Source organism: Rhineura floridana, chromosome 3, assembly GCF_030035675.1.
Source record: "Rhineura floridana isolate rRhiFlo1 chromosome 3, rRhiFlo1.hap2, whole genome shotgun sequence".
NCBI lineage: Eukaryota > Metazoa > Chordata > Lepidosauria > Squamata > Rhineuridae > Rhineura > Rhineura floridana.
Window position 1 is genome coordinate 157,537,118 of NC_084482.1, and position 13,638 is coordinate 157,550,755.

Below are 13,638 nucleotides of genomic sequence, written 5' to 3' on the forward strand. Positions count from 1 at the left end.
ACTTAGTCTGGACAGTCCTTCAAATAGAGAATCTTCTAATAGAGGACTGCTCTGTGATAATCCTTCACAGGACTGCCTTCTGTAAAGTAGGATTTATGGCCATCCTAATCCTGACCCCAGCCACGCTCTCCGTAAGACCACTGTATGGTCACCCAGAATAAATTGATTATAGTGATACTGGCACAGGTTTCCCATAGGCCTAGATGGTTCAAAAATCCTTCGCGAAAGGTTTCATTTGGTGGTAGAAGTAACCATGGCATTCTAAAGATATTAATGAATGCCTATAGAAATGTCTTCCCTTCCTGGACCTGTTAGGTATCATGTGGGAGAGGCATTATCTCAATATTGAAGATGAATAAACAGGAAACACAAAAAAGCTCAAGGTCACATAACTAATCAGTGACATGGACAGAAAAGCCAAGGTCGATAACCCCAATTAAATCAAATGTGCCTTATTGTTTGTGGTAGACTTTTAAAATCAAGTAGTCTAGATTTAGGCTGATGTTACTGGCCATTTATTGTTATGATTCCCATCCATCATTCCTTTTATATGAGGGAATTAATTAATTAATTAATTATCCTGATTCTCAGTCTTTAAAGTGTGTGATATAGAAAGCTGTTAATGGCAGATGTTAAAAGCGTAGCCCTACTGGGTGTAACTAATGGTTCTGCTACATGGTGTTACTCAGGGAGAAAAAGGTCATGAGACTGATGAGGATTTGGAATGCATTTGAAAAGGGGATTGTTTGAGGGAGAGCAGAGTACAGTTCTGGAGCCATAAAAGGCTTAGGCCTGAACTAGCTTCATGTCACATGTGAGGTTTCCTGGGGAGCCAAGAGCACTCAGAACAGAAGCACAGCAGCTGTAGAGATCAGGAAAATCTCACCGAGAAGCTGGGATAAGGAAGGTAGAGACCCCTAAAATGGGAGTTTGTCTGGTATGCCTGTGGGAATAAGGAAGGGATAATTAGACTTACCATCTGACTTACCATTCAAAGAATAAACCATGCAGTTATGTAAATATATGCAACTAGTCAAGTTTAATAATTTCTATGGCACACAAAAGAAGTGGCCCCTCAGATGGGGCAGAACTGTGGTGCTCACCTCTAGACACTGCCATTGCTCCAGCTTATCCGGATGGAGCGGGCCTGAGCGGCAGCAAAATTAAGACTGCACAGATGCAGGCCATATCCTCACCATACATATTTAAAGCACTATGATACCACTTTAGAGAGCCAGTGTGGTGCAGAGCTTGGAAAAGTTACTTTTTTGAACTACAACTCCCATCAGCCCCAGCCAGCATGGCCACTGAATTGGGCTGATGGGAGTTGTAGTTCAAAAAAGTAACTTTTCCAAGCTCTGGTGTGGTGTAGTGGTTAAGGTGCTGGACTATGACCTGGGAGACCAGGATTTGAATCCCCACACAGCCATGAAGCTCACTGTGTGACCTTGGGCCAGTCACTGCCTCTCAGACTCAGAGGAAGGCAATGATAAAACCATCTCTGAATACCGTTTACCATGAAAACCCTATTCATAGGGTCACCATAAGTCGGGATCGACTTAAAGGCAGGCCATTTCCATTTCATGATACCACTTTAATAGTCATACCTTCCCCCCAAACATCCTGGGAACTGTAGTGTGTCAAGAGTGCTGCGAGATGTTGGGAAATCCTTATTCCCTTCACAGAGCTACAATTCCCTGGGAAGAAGGTTGACTGTTAAACCACTCTGGGAATTGTAGCTGTGATAGGAGAATAGGTTCTCTTAACAGTGCTAAGCATCCTTAAAAAACTACAGTTCCCAGGATTCTTTGGGGAAAACCATAACTGTTTGTTGCATTCAGCTAATAATAAGTTTGAGCTTAAGGAGTTTGTCCTGAGCAGGGTCCAGTAGTTGAGGGGAGGAGCTGGGAAAGAGAGAGCAAAGGAGAAGAGGTTCGGCTGGGAATGTGACTTGATGTAATTAATAAAGTTTTCCTTAAGAATCCACGATATCTCATAGATAAAGGGAGATAGATCCTAAACTGTTTAAGGTGGTACCATAGTGCTTTAAATGTATGGTGTTGATGTGGCCTGCATCTGTGCAGCCTTAATCTTGCTGCTGCCCAGGCCCACTCCATCTGGATAAGCTGGAGCAATGCCGGTGTAAGGAGAGCAGTGCCACTATTTTTCTGTGCCCTAGAACCTGAATGTGTACTTAGACAGTAACACCAGATTGGCTCTCCTGGTGCATCCATACAGCCCGAACCTTGCTGCCAACCCGCCCTAGCCCCACCTAGAAAAGTTGCAGTGATGCCAGTGTTGGGAGACGGCTTTGCTCTACTACATGGGGACAGAAACATACAGCCAACCACAAGACATTCTGTACCAACATATCCACATTAGTGCCACAGCGGGAAGTATCTTCTGCTTGCAAAGCCTCACTAAGACATCAGGATAGTTTAGATGTGGTATGTATAATAACATCTGCTGGCCACGGGCCATGAATATCATTGTTCAATCACATTGATTGAGGATATTAAAACTATAGGGACAGTGAGTTTCTTATTATGGATTTCTCAATATGACTGCATTCACTACAGTCAGAACTTTTGGCTGTGTATATGCATTGCGATCAACTGCCCCATTAGTGTTAAATTGCAAGGTTTAACTGTTTTTACTCTCCCCCAGCTGTTCAATAGCACTGTTGATGAATAATGAAGGAGGAACCGTTAGGGACAAGGAAGGCTATTTAACCCAGCATTGGAGCTGGTATTCCAAAAACCAAGTTCTGCAGTCATTAGATTTTCAGGTATCTAACTGAATTCTTGCTAACCGCCACTGTTCTCCGACTGGGAAAGCTGCAAAAACTTTACATCTTCAGAACAGCTGTCTCTTGGGTTCAGCTGTTTCTGCAAACATCTCTAAGTGTGTTCTAGTTTAGAGACACAATAGGCAGAGATCCCAGATTATGGTTTGCTCCTGTTGGTTCCCAGAGTCACATTTTACACACTCCAGCAGTGCCATCAGGCATTGAGTTGGCTCACACCATGGCTTAGTGCAAATGCACTGGCATGAGGCTTCCCAGAGGAGAGGTCACAGCTGTGTGCTCCTCTCTGAATCCTCCTGCGGTTGTGCTGCTGGGAGCCAAGACACGGTTTGGCTTAGTGTGTCATCTGAACCTAGGTTTGTGGTTCGTTTTGCTCCACATGAACCATGTAATTAAGGTTTGTTTTATGGTGTATTGTCTGTGATTGGTCTGGAATAGAAACTGTGAGCCTGGGTTTGAAAATCATGAGTTAATCAAACCATGGCTTAGCTTGTTACTGGCACTTGCACATCTAACGTCACATCTAGTTTGGACCTCATTTGTCTAAGACTTGAGTTTGCTGTGGACATAAAGTCAAGAATTCCCCATCAGAGTCATAGTAATGATGTGAAGCCTAACCAATATGTAGCCTCCCAAATTTGGTTAACATTCCACATAGTTTCACCCTATATGCATCAATTCTGGTTGAGGGAAAGAAGGGCTGCATAGATGTGGGAAAGAAGGGCTGCATCCAACTAAAGTATAGAGTAGACCCATTGAAATTAATGAATCTAAGTTAGTTATGTCTATTAATTTAAATGGATCTACTCTGAATAGGACTAACCTTGGATCCAACCCCATAAGTGTGATGATGGTAGGAAATGCCAGTTGTGTGAATCAGCCCCTAAGACTTGTTCCTTTTTTGTTCCTTAGATAAATGAACAGTTAAAACTCAAGGTTGTTAATCAAAATACCATGACAATTACTTTTACCTCCCAAAATGAAACCATCACCTTGTCATTGGTAAGACCTGGATGCCCACATGGATTCAAGGCTGAGAAGCAGGTGAGAAGCCACAGAATGGAAGTAACTTTTTTTAAAGTTATTTTTATTTGCCTTCATAAAACATACAAACAGAAAACATAACTATACAATACATTGGACACATTAACAGTGACTTTTAATATCAGCAACATCACATGACTAATAATAGGGTATTTAGTAACTGCTTGTCCATTGACTTGGATCAGTCACATTAAAACTTATCTAAAGAAAAAAAGTTCCCTTTTAATAATCCTGAGGGGACTTTCTAGAAATAACATTTAAAAACTTGCCCTAGATTTAATTTTGTCCAATACATCAATTCCTCTTCCATTATTCTATCATTTTGGAATACAAAACCCTACCTCCATATAGATTCAGATAGCATTTCATATTATTATTTATTTATTACTCTAATCTAATTTATAGATTATTCCTCAACGTAAATTCCCAAGACAGCTAACAAATACACAATAAATTCTCATAAAACATTAAAAATAGAAAAACCAATTAAAATAGCATACAACAAACTGCATAGGCACTACTAAAATCCAAAGTACGAAGGACTGTCATTTTAGTTTGGTTGTTTCTGCTCAGAATAATAAAGTTTTGTTGATCACATTTGTAGTGATATTTTTGCGTGACACTCACACAGTGTGTCTCATCACAAGGGATGCCCCATCATCATAGTACATATCTTGACTGTAACCATAATATTACAGCTGCTGTGAAGAGAGAAGCAATCCATATATGACTAATATGGATGGATTTGTTAGGTCTGTTGGCTACAGAGGATTTTAGTTGTGGAATCATCTGTAGTACAATACAAGTATTGTCTTACTGTCCCTCTTGGGATTGTCTCTTTCCAAAGACTTCGACCAGAGGATCTTCCAACTCCTTAGATGTGGCCTGAAAAATATAAGCCCTGGGCAGTTAGTGTGTATGGGGGCCAAAATATACATGGCACTTAGCACCAATGGAACCTATTTTGGGAGGCTTACAGCAGGCTGGTGGGGGGTAATTTTTCACTGTATGATGGTAGGGAAGCAAAAGATGACACCTCCCCTCCCTGCATGCTGAATTGCAAATGAAAATTAAAAATAAGAACATAAGAAGAACACTACTGGATCAGGCCAAAGGCCCACATAGTCCAGCAACCTTTTCTTACAGTGGCCAGCCAGATGCCCTTAGTCTGCAAGCAGGACTCTCCTCACATGTAATTCCCAACAACTGGCATTCAGAAGCATACTGCCTCCAACAGTGGAGGCAGAACATAGACTTCATGGCTAGCAGCCATTAATAACCTTTTCCTCCATGAATTTGTCTAATCCTCTTTTAAAGCCGTCACTACCTCTTGTGGGAACAAATTCCATAGTTTAACTTTGTGCCGTGCACAGAAGTACTTCCTTTAGCTTGTTCTGAATCTTCCAACATGCAGTCGCATTGGATAGTCACAACTTCTAGTAATAAGGGAACAGGAGAAAAACTTCTCTCCAGCCACTTTCTCCACACCATGCAAAATTTTATCCACCTTTGTCATGTATCCCCACCCCCATTCACCTATTTTCTAAACATATAATTCCTAAATGTTGTGTTATTTCCTTAGAGGGGAGTTGTTCCAACTCCTTGATCATTTTGGTTGCCCTTTTCTGAACCTTTTCCAGCTCTATATTAGCCTTTTTGAGGTGAGGTGACCAGAACTGAGTGCAGTCCTCCATGGATGTGATTCCTAACAAAACATTTTGCATCATGCATAGTTTGGCCCTGAGTCTTCTGGCACATTGCCTTAAGCTTTATGCATTATCGTGCTGTGCCCTTTAGCAAACACATCCCTGTAGCCAGATTTTATGCTTATCAGCAAAAACTAACTCTTCTATAAAGGCCAGTAAGCAAGCCATGCCTGTCTCTCTCTTAATAAAAATAAAAGAAGATATGCCACATTTGACTCTTTTCAAATTGCTTCCCTAGAGTCCCATTGACCTTTGGATAGTAGCCCCCAGGAGCTATACCAAAACCTGCATAAAAGGCAACCTTCTTTCTTTAAGAACCTATTTTCAGGACTTTCTTCTAAATATTTATGTTGTGAATGCACTTCTGTAGAAAGACAGCCTTTGCATTAAAATGCTTTATTACCCCACAGGCTGCCTTCATAGGTGGGCTGAATGACATATTTCTCAGCCACTTGGTGTTAATTGGGCCATTCTTTAGATTAAGAATTCATTGTTGTCCCAGCTGGCATTCCACCCCCCCCCCGCAACTGCTTCCACTTCTTAAATGCAAAATGTGTTTGCGTGTATGCACACAATATAAAAATATGTGTTTTTAATGGCTTTTTCATGTAAAGAAAATAAGCTGTTGGTGTATGTGTTAAGAAAAAAATGTTTTAGAGTCCTTATTTGTAAAATGTATTGCTTTTTTATTTATGTAACTTACTCGTTTAATTTGTATACCACTTTGTGCTTCAGGAATTCTCAAAGTGGTTTACATCTCATTACAAACTAGCAATTGTAACTGAAGTGCATTGTGTAGAATCCAGAGAAATTGACTCCTGAATCGTGCACTTTAAGTGTCATGGATTTCAGAAAAATGTGTTGCTTATGTCAGAATAACCCAAACACAACAAGGGCCCTTTATTGATCCGTCACATTTCCATTGGACAAAACAGACAAGACATTTTGTCCATCTAGTCTGGTATTGTCTGCTCTGACTGACAACAGCTCTCCATGATCTCATTCTTCCCCATCACGGGCTGCCTGGGATCCTCTTGAGATGCCAGGTCAGGGGGTACCTAAAATGGTGCCCTCCCAGGTATTGTGAACTAAAACTTCACAACCCTTAACCATTGGGTATGCTGGCTGTTGCTGATGGAGCTGGAGTCAAGGGCTCCATATTGGCTACCATTATGCCAGTAATTGAACCTGGAACCTCCTGCATGGAAAGCACCTGCTTTGCCAGTGAGCTACAGTCCCTCCCTTCTTCTGATGATTGTCTTCAGCGGCATGTGTTCCTTTTTCAGCCCAAGGGCTGCATTCCCTTCTGGGCAACCTTGCAGGGACCACATGCCAATGGTGGGTGGGGCCAGAGGCAATAGTGGATGGAGTAACAAATGCAAATTTTACCTTTGTACAGTAGGCGAGTTTCTACATACTAGTATTCCTGTTTATCCTCCATCCATTATTATTATTATTATTTATTGAATTTATTAGTCGCCCATCTGGCTGGCTGTCTAGCCACTCTGGGCGACGTACAAAATAGGCAAACAATACCTAGACATTAAAAATCTAAAAACAATGAAGATAAAATCTAACCAACCCCAAAAGCCTGCCTGAAGAGCCAGGTCTTCAAGGCCTGGCGGAAACTCATCATGGAAGGGGCATGGCGGAGATCATTTGGAAGGGAGTTCCACAGGGTGGGGGCCACAACTGAAAAAGCCCTCTCTCTAGTCCTCACCAGTTTGGCTGTTTTGACTGATGGGATGGAGAGAAGGCCTTTTGAGGCTGATCTTGTTGGGCGGCATAGCTGATGATGCTGGAGGCGCTCCTTTAGATAGACTGGGCCGAAGCCGTATAGGGATTTAAAGGTCAAAACCAACACCTTGAATTGGGCCCGGTAAGCAACTGGTAACCAGTGCAACTCTTTTAGCATTGGAGTGATATGATCTCGCCGGCTGCTGCCTTTAATTGGGTGTGCTGCTGCGTTCTGTACCAGTTGCTGCTTCTGGACCGTAGCCCACATAGAGCGCATTACAGTAGTCCAGGCAAGAGGAGACCAGGGCATGTACCACCGATGGGAGCAGATGGTTGGGAAGGTAGGGGCGTAGCCTCCGTATCAGATGGAGTTGAAGCAAGAGGCATTATCAGAGTTCAAGGACATTTTCCAGCCAGACAAAAGCACTCAAGGAGGGTGTGAATCAGGGCTAGTGGGGAGTGTGGTTGTAAAGGGGGTATGGCTTAGGGAGAGTCCCAAGGGCCTGACAGAGAGGCTTGGTGGGCCACATTGAGTCCCCAGATCTGAGGTTACCTACCCCTGTATGTATTCAGAGCTTATTCAGTCTCTGTCCATGGGTGTTCTCTTTAGGTAGCATGGCTGAAAGCTATTGATAAGCCTATCCTCTACAGATTGGTCTAAACATTTGTTAAAGCCAACTGAGCTAGTGGCTATCACCACCTCTTGTGATGGTGACTTCTAGTAGTCCTGACTGTGGTAGGTGGAAAGTTCAGAGCACAGAGTTCATCTCCTCAGTGTTGCTGTATGGCAGGGTCTGCTTCTCACTGTGGACACATCCAAAGCCATTAAGAAGGAACATCAAGAAGACTCTTTCTTCTGGCTTCTATGAAAAGGCCAGGCACTCAGACAGTCCTAATTGGCGCCAGCAGCAGATATGATGGTTAACGTTTCTTCTTCTTAGAAGTTCTGAATTTCTTTTATCACAAAGTTTCTAATCCCCTGGTTCTTCCAAATATGAGTAATATGTGTATGTGGGTGGACAGATAGGAAGAAAGGATGTCATTTTGACAGGAACAGGGATATTCTGGAGCTTCTTTTTTTTAGCTAAGTTGCTCATAGGTCTCCTCCAGATGTCCTTATCGTATTGCGCCTTCATAGTGATTTGTGCTCATGATGGTATTGGGGTGGTTATACACGATCCCACTTTCAATACTGTTTGCGGCTGCAAACTTTTTGGGGTGGACATACTGCTCCATTTCTAATCTGTGAATGTCCCTTAACTTCCTGCTGGAATCTTGTAACTTTATATACCACGAATGTTCTGGGTTTTTTTGTTCCACTTCTGTTGGTGCTATAGTACAAGAGTGCCCCTCTAGACAGCAATAATGCAATAATATTGAGGAAGCATCACAGAACAAGTAATAAAGCAGAATGATGTGTGGACTGTGGATGGTCCATTATAAATCCATCACTAATTAAAGATGGCAAAAATTCAACTCAATTTGGATTTAGCACTGGATTTTTCAGTGGTCTGCATATTCTCCATCTTTGTGGAGCTATCCTGTTTCCTCTGAACTTCAGCAGCTTTTCTCTGATACCGTATTCTTTTCCTCAAAAATTCCCTTGAATATATTGCTCTGCTCACAGCACCACACAGCGGTACCTCTCTCTCTCTCTCTCTCTCTCATTCTGCCACCCCACCTTCACTCAAATAATCTAAGCTCCAAGTGAGGAGGAAGCAAGCCAAGTCTATAATAGTGGAGGAGGATGCGGAACCACTTTCCTTTCAAAATATCAACAATTCCTTTCAAAATACAGATAGTTTGTTTCAAAATATTGATATTTTCTTTTGAAATATCAATATTAACATTGGTATTTGGGAGAAGGGAAAAAATTGGACCAGTAGAAGCAATGGATAGCGGACACAGAACAAACTTGAATTGATACTGCCTGTTAGGTCAACTGAATGCTTTCGAAGTGGCACTGGCCGACGGATCCCATCCTTTCCACGAATGCACTATTACTGCATCAATGAAATATTACAGAATACACCCGCAAAAACAAAACAAAAAAAGTTTTGGAGAGGACCTTGATGTAAAGCAAATCTATTTATTCTCACACATTCACTGGGTAGAAATATACAGGATGCAAGAGCAATATGAGGATAATAATACTGGTTAACCTTACAAGACTGTTGTAAGAGTTACTGAAATAAGGTATATGAGGTGCTCTGAACACTTGGAATGTGCTGTGTAAATGTTATTACTGCATATATTCCCATCAATGAAGTTTTTATAGTACAGTACTATAAAATTTCCAAAGGCCCGAACAGATTCCCTAATATTCTTGATTCAATTTCTCTTTACTTTCCACAGTTGTCTGTAAAAAGCATTGAAAGTGAAGACAAGGAAGGTCAGTGGGGCAGAAGCTTAGCAGAGATTAAGAAGAGGTTTGAGAAGATAGTAAAGCAATTTATAAATGGTGTTTTGATGGTCTCAGGTATGGTAATTTTTGTTGGTCATGTATTTATATTGAATATAATTTAATTTGCATCCTGAGATTGTACAAGTTGGACATATTTAATGTTTTTGAAATGAAATTGTCTTTCATCCTGTGAAGACTGGTGTGGCCAAATTCTAATTCTAAGCTGTTCCTCTGAAATTTGAAACCAACATTTTCCACTCAAAGTTCAAAATCTAAAAATTTAAAAGTTCAGAATTTCTTTTAGTTTTGTGTGTTTATGTTGTTCATATCATCATGGTTGTTTTTATTTTTAACAAAAACCTCCAGATTCATTTCATTTAATCTCAAATAGAAATGACTGCTGAGTTCACAAGCCTGCATAGGAAGATGTTTCCCATGTTGCATGTGTGTGTGTTAAGAAAGAAATGGAAAGCAAAGAGTCACAGATGCCTGTTTAGAATAAACATCTGGATAATAGTTCAGTCAGTACAGAAAGAGCTATAAGGCACACATCTATTTATTAATGTTTACTTTGGAAATGAATACCCAACCTAATTTTCAGAGAAACTCAAAGCAGCTTATATTCCACGACACAAAAGGAATATTACAGTAATAAAATCCCAATGATATCCAAAACAGCTGGCAGAAAGAGAATCATCATGTAAGTCTTTTGCAACAATCAGGTTTCTATCAGCCACCTAAAACTATACAGTGATGGGGCCAGGGTTTAGTCTGTGGATTGGGATGCAATTCAGTCAGCTGCAGCTGTTTCCACTGTCCATCCCTTCCTCCGGAGTCAGTAAACAGCATCCTGGTTAGCTATGGGCTTAAATGAGATATAAACAGTTTAGTAGTTCTATTTCTTAGCAGAGTATACTTGGCAAAACGGAATGAAAATTAACCAGCCCACCTTCCCCCCCATACACACTAGCTGAATAAAAGCAACAGAGGCAGTCTTCTTTGGTTAAAAAGCGTTTAAAATGTTTATTCACAATCTTTCATATGTTCAGGAAACATAGGCTTTAGCTCAGAGAGAAAAGATAAAAGTAGGTGAAAGATTTTAGTCTGTGATTGGGATATTCTGGCAGAGAAGCCACTAGAGGCTCTTTTCTCCTGTGACTTAATGGAGATTGTGCAAAAAGAGAACAACTCTTAATAAAGAAGAGGAAGAGAAGGGGGAAATAGCACTTGGTCAACAGGAAGTTACATCACAGTAAACAAGCATAGAGGTGTCCCCAAATCTGGCTAGAGGGGACAGCTCCCTACTAAAGCATGCAAGTTTGCTTATTCCGACAGTTGGCAGAGCAGCCAGGAACAAGGTGGACAAATAGATGGAATGGCCTCTCTCCTCTCTCAGTTCTCTTTATTGCCAACCACAAAGCAGGTTGTGTGGAAGTGTGGAAGGGAAATGCAATTGCACTCTATTATTTACTGTTAGGTATTACATTTCTAACCCATCCTTCCTCCCAAAGGAGCCCGGGGCAGCACACACCAAAGTGGTGAAACAATACAATTAAACATAAAATTAAAACATATTTAAAACGTTTAAAAACAGTAAGAACACCTATGAATGTGTAAAATAGTCACATAGCCTAACAGCAAATAATTACAATGTTGGCCACCAGTCACAATAACTTTCAGCCTTCAACTGCCGGGGTAAACAGAAGTATTTTAAAATTCCCACTGAAAGTTAATGAGGGAGACAGATGTTCCCCCCCTCCAGTGGGAGGAGCATCTAAAAAGGTATTTCAAAGCAGTATGATTTTATACAGAAATCTAAAAGGCCATAATCAGAAGCCAAGTAGTTATGATTCCACTGTTTGCGTCTTCCTGAAGTTTTTCTGATGTGTCTGATTGCCGCCACCAAGAAGGCCCTGTCATGGTTCATAAAATCATAGAATAGTAGAGTTAGAAGGGACCTATAAGGCCATCAAGTCCAACCCCCTGTTCAATGCAGGAATCCAATTTAAAGCATACCTGACATATGGCTGCCCAGCTGCCTCTTGAATGCCTCCAGTGTTGGAGAGCCCACCACCTCCCTAGGTAATTGGTTCCATTATCGTACTGCTGTAACAAAGTTTTTCCTGATGTTCAGTTGAAATCTGGCTTCCTGAAACTTGAGCCCATTATTCCATGTCCTGCACTCTGGGACAATTGAATATTAGATATATTAGACAGGTGCCATCTCTGTTATCTTTTTGACACCTATTGAAGACCTTCCTCTTTCAACAAGCCTTTTAAGTTGAGACCTTATCCAAGTCGGCGTCTGTGTTTTTAACCTTTTTTAAAAAAGATGTCTTGAAAGCTTTTTTAAAAAAAAATGTTTTTAAAGATGTTTTGTTTTAATGTATTTTAAAGTGTTTTTATGATGTTTTAAAGTGTTTTAGTGCTTTTGTTTGCCACCCTGGGCTCCTTCTGGGAGGAAGGGCAGGATATAAATCAAATAATAAATAAATAAATAAATAGAGAAGAAATCCTGGTCCTCCTCTGCGTGGTAACCTTTCAAGTATTTGAAGAGTGCTATTATATCTTCCCTCCATCTTCTCTTCTCAAAGCTAAACATCCCCAGTTCTTCCAGTCTCTTCTCATAGGACTTTGTTTCCATTCCCCGATCATCCTTGTAGCCCTCCTCTGAACCTGTTCTAATATATCTGCTTTCTTCTTAAAGAACTGGATGCAGTACCCAACCAGTGCTGAATAGAGGACAACTAATACTTTACGGGATTTGGAAACTGTACTTCTGTTAAAATAATATTTGTAGTTTTTGAAACCACATTGCACTGTTGATTCATATTCAGCTTGTGATCAACAACGATTCCAAGATCCTTCTTGCATGTAGTATTGCTGAGCCAAGAATACCCCATCGTATATCTCTGCATTTGGTTTCTTTTTCCTAGGTGTAGCACTTTGCATTTATCCCTGTTAAACTGCATTCTGTTGTTTTCAATCCAATGCTCCAGCCTATCAAGATTCCCATGATTTTTTCCCCTGTGTTGCAGGGTATTGGCTGTCCCTCCCAATTTTGTATTATCTACGAATTTGATAAGCATTCCCTGTACCTCCTCATCCAAGTCATTAATGAAAATGTTGAAGAGCACTAGGCCTGGGGCCGAGCCCTGTGGCACCTCCCTCATTTCCTCTCCCCAATTTGAGAAGAACCATTGATAAGCAGTCTTTGAATGTAATTCTGTAGCCAACTGGATCCACCTGATAGTTTTTCCATCCAGCCTACATTCAGCTAGCTTGCTAATCATAATGTTATGTGGTGCTTTGTTAAAAGCTTTGCTGAAGTCGAGGTATAATGTCCAGAGCATTCCCACAGTCTACTAAGGAGGTTACTCAATCAAAAAATGTTCTTGATAAATCCATGTTGGCTTCTAGCAATCACTGCATTGTTTTCAAGGTGCTTACAGACTGACCACTTTATAAGCTACTCAAGAATTTTCCCATACTGACTGGTCTGTAGTTCCCAGGTTCCTCCTTTTTGTCCTTTTTGAAGATAGGAACAACATTGGCTCTCCTTCAGTCATCCTCCACGATTTCCCAAAGATATAGACAGTGGTTCCAAGAGTTCTTCAGCCAGTTCCTTCAATACTCATAGGGCCCTGCAGATTTGAACTCATTCAAAGTGATTAGGTATTCCTTGATCATATTGTCAATCAATCTCAAGCTCCAATCCTGCCCCTTCAAATTCACGTTTCCCAGGAGGAACATGGACCCTCTTTTGGGAGAATACTGAGCCAAAGTAGGAATTGAGCACTTCTGCCTTTTCTTTGTCATCTGCTATCATTTTGAGTAGCTGTGCCACCATTTCTTCTCTCTCTCTTACTATGCATGTACCTGAAGAAAGCTTTTTTGTTGCTTTTAGAATCTCTTGCTAACCTCAGCTCTTTCTCAGCTTT

The 13,638-nt window shown here is 41.0% G+C and overlaps 1 protein-coding gene across 1 annotated transcript in view; it reads left to right on the forward strand.

The window, feature by feature from the left end:
* The window catches only part of C3H3orf20 (chromosome 3 C3orf20 homolog), a 67,653-nt gene that overhangs the window by 17,881 nt on the left and 36,134 nt on the right, over positions 1 to 13,638 (forward strand). The window contains exons 7-9 of the mRNA XM_061613425.1: positions 2,668 to 2,788; positions 3,719 to 3,850; positions 9,649 to 9,772. Coding sequence (XP_061469409.1) covers positions 2,668 to 2,788; positions 3,719 to 3,850; positions 9,649 to 9,772 — 377 coding nt within the window. The remainder of the gene's footprint in view (positions 1 to 2,667; positions 2,789 to 3,718; positions 3,851 to 9,648; positions 9,773 to 13,638) is intronic.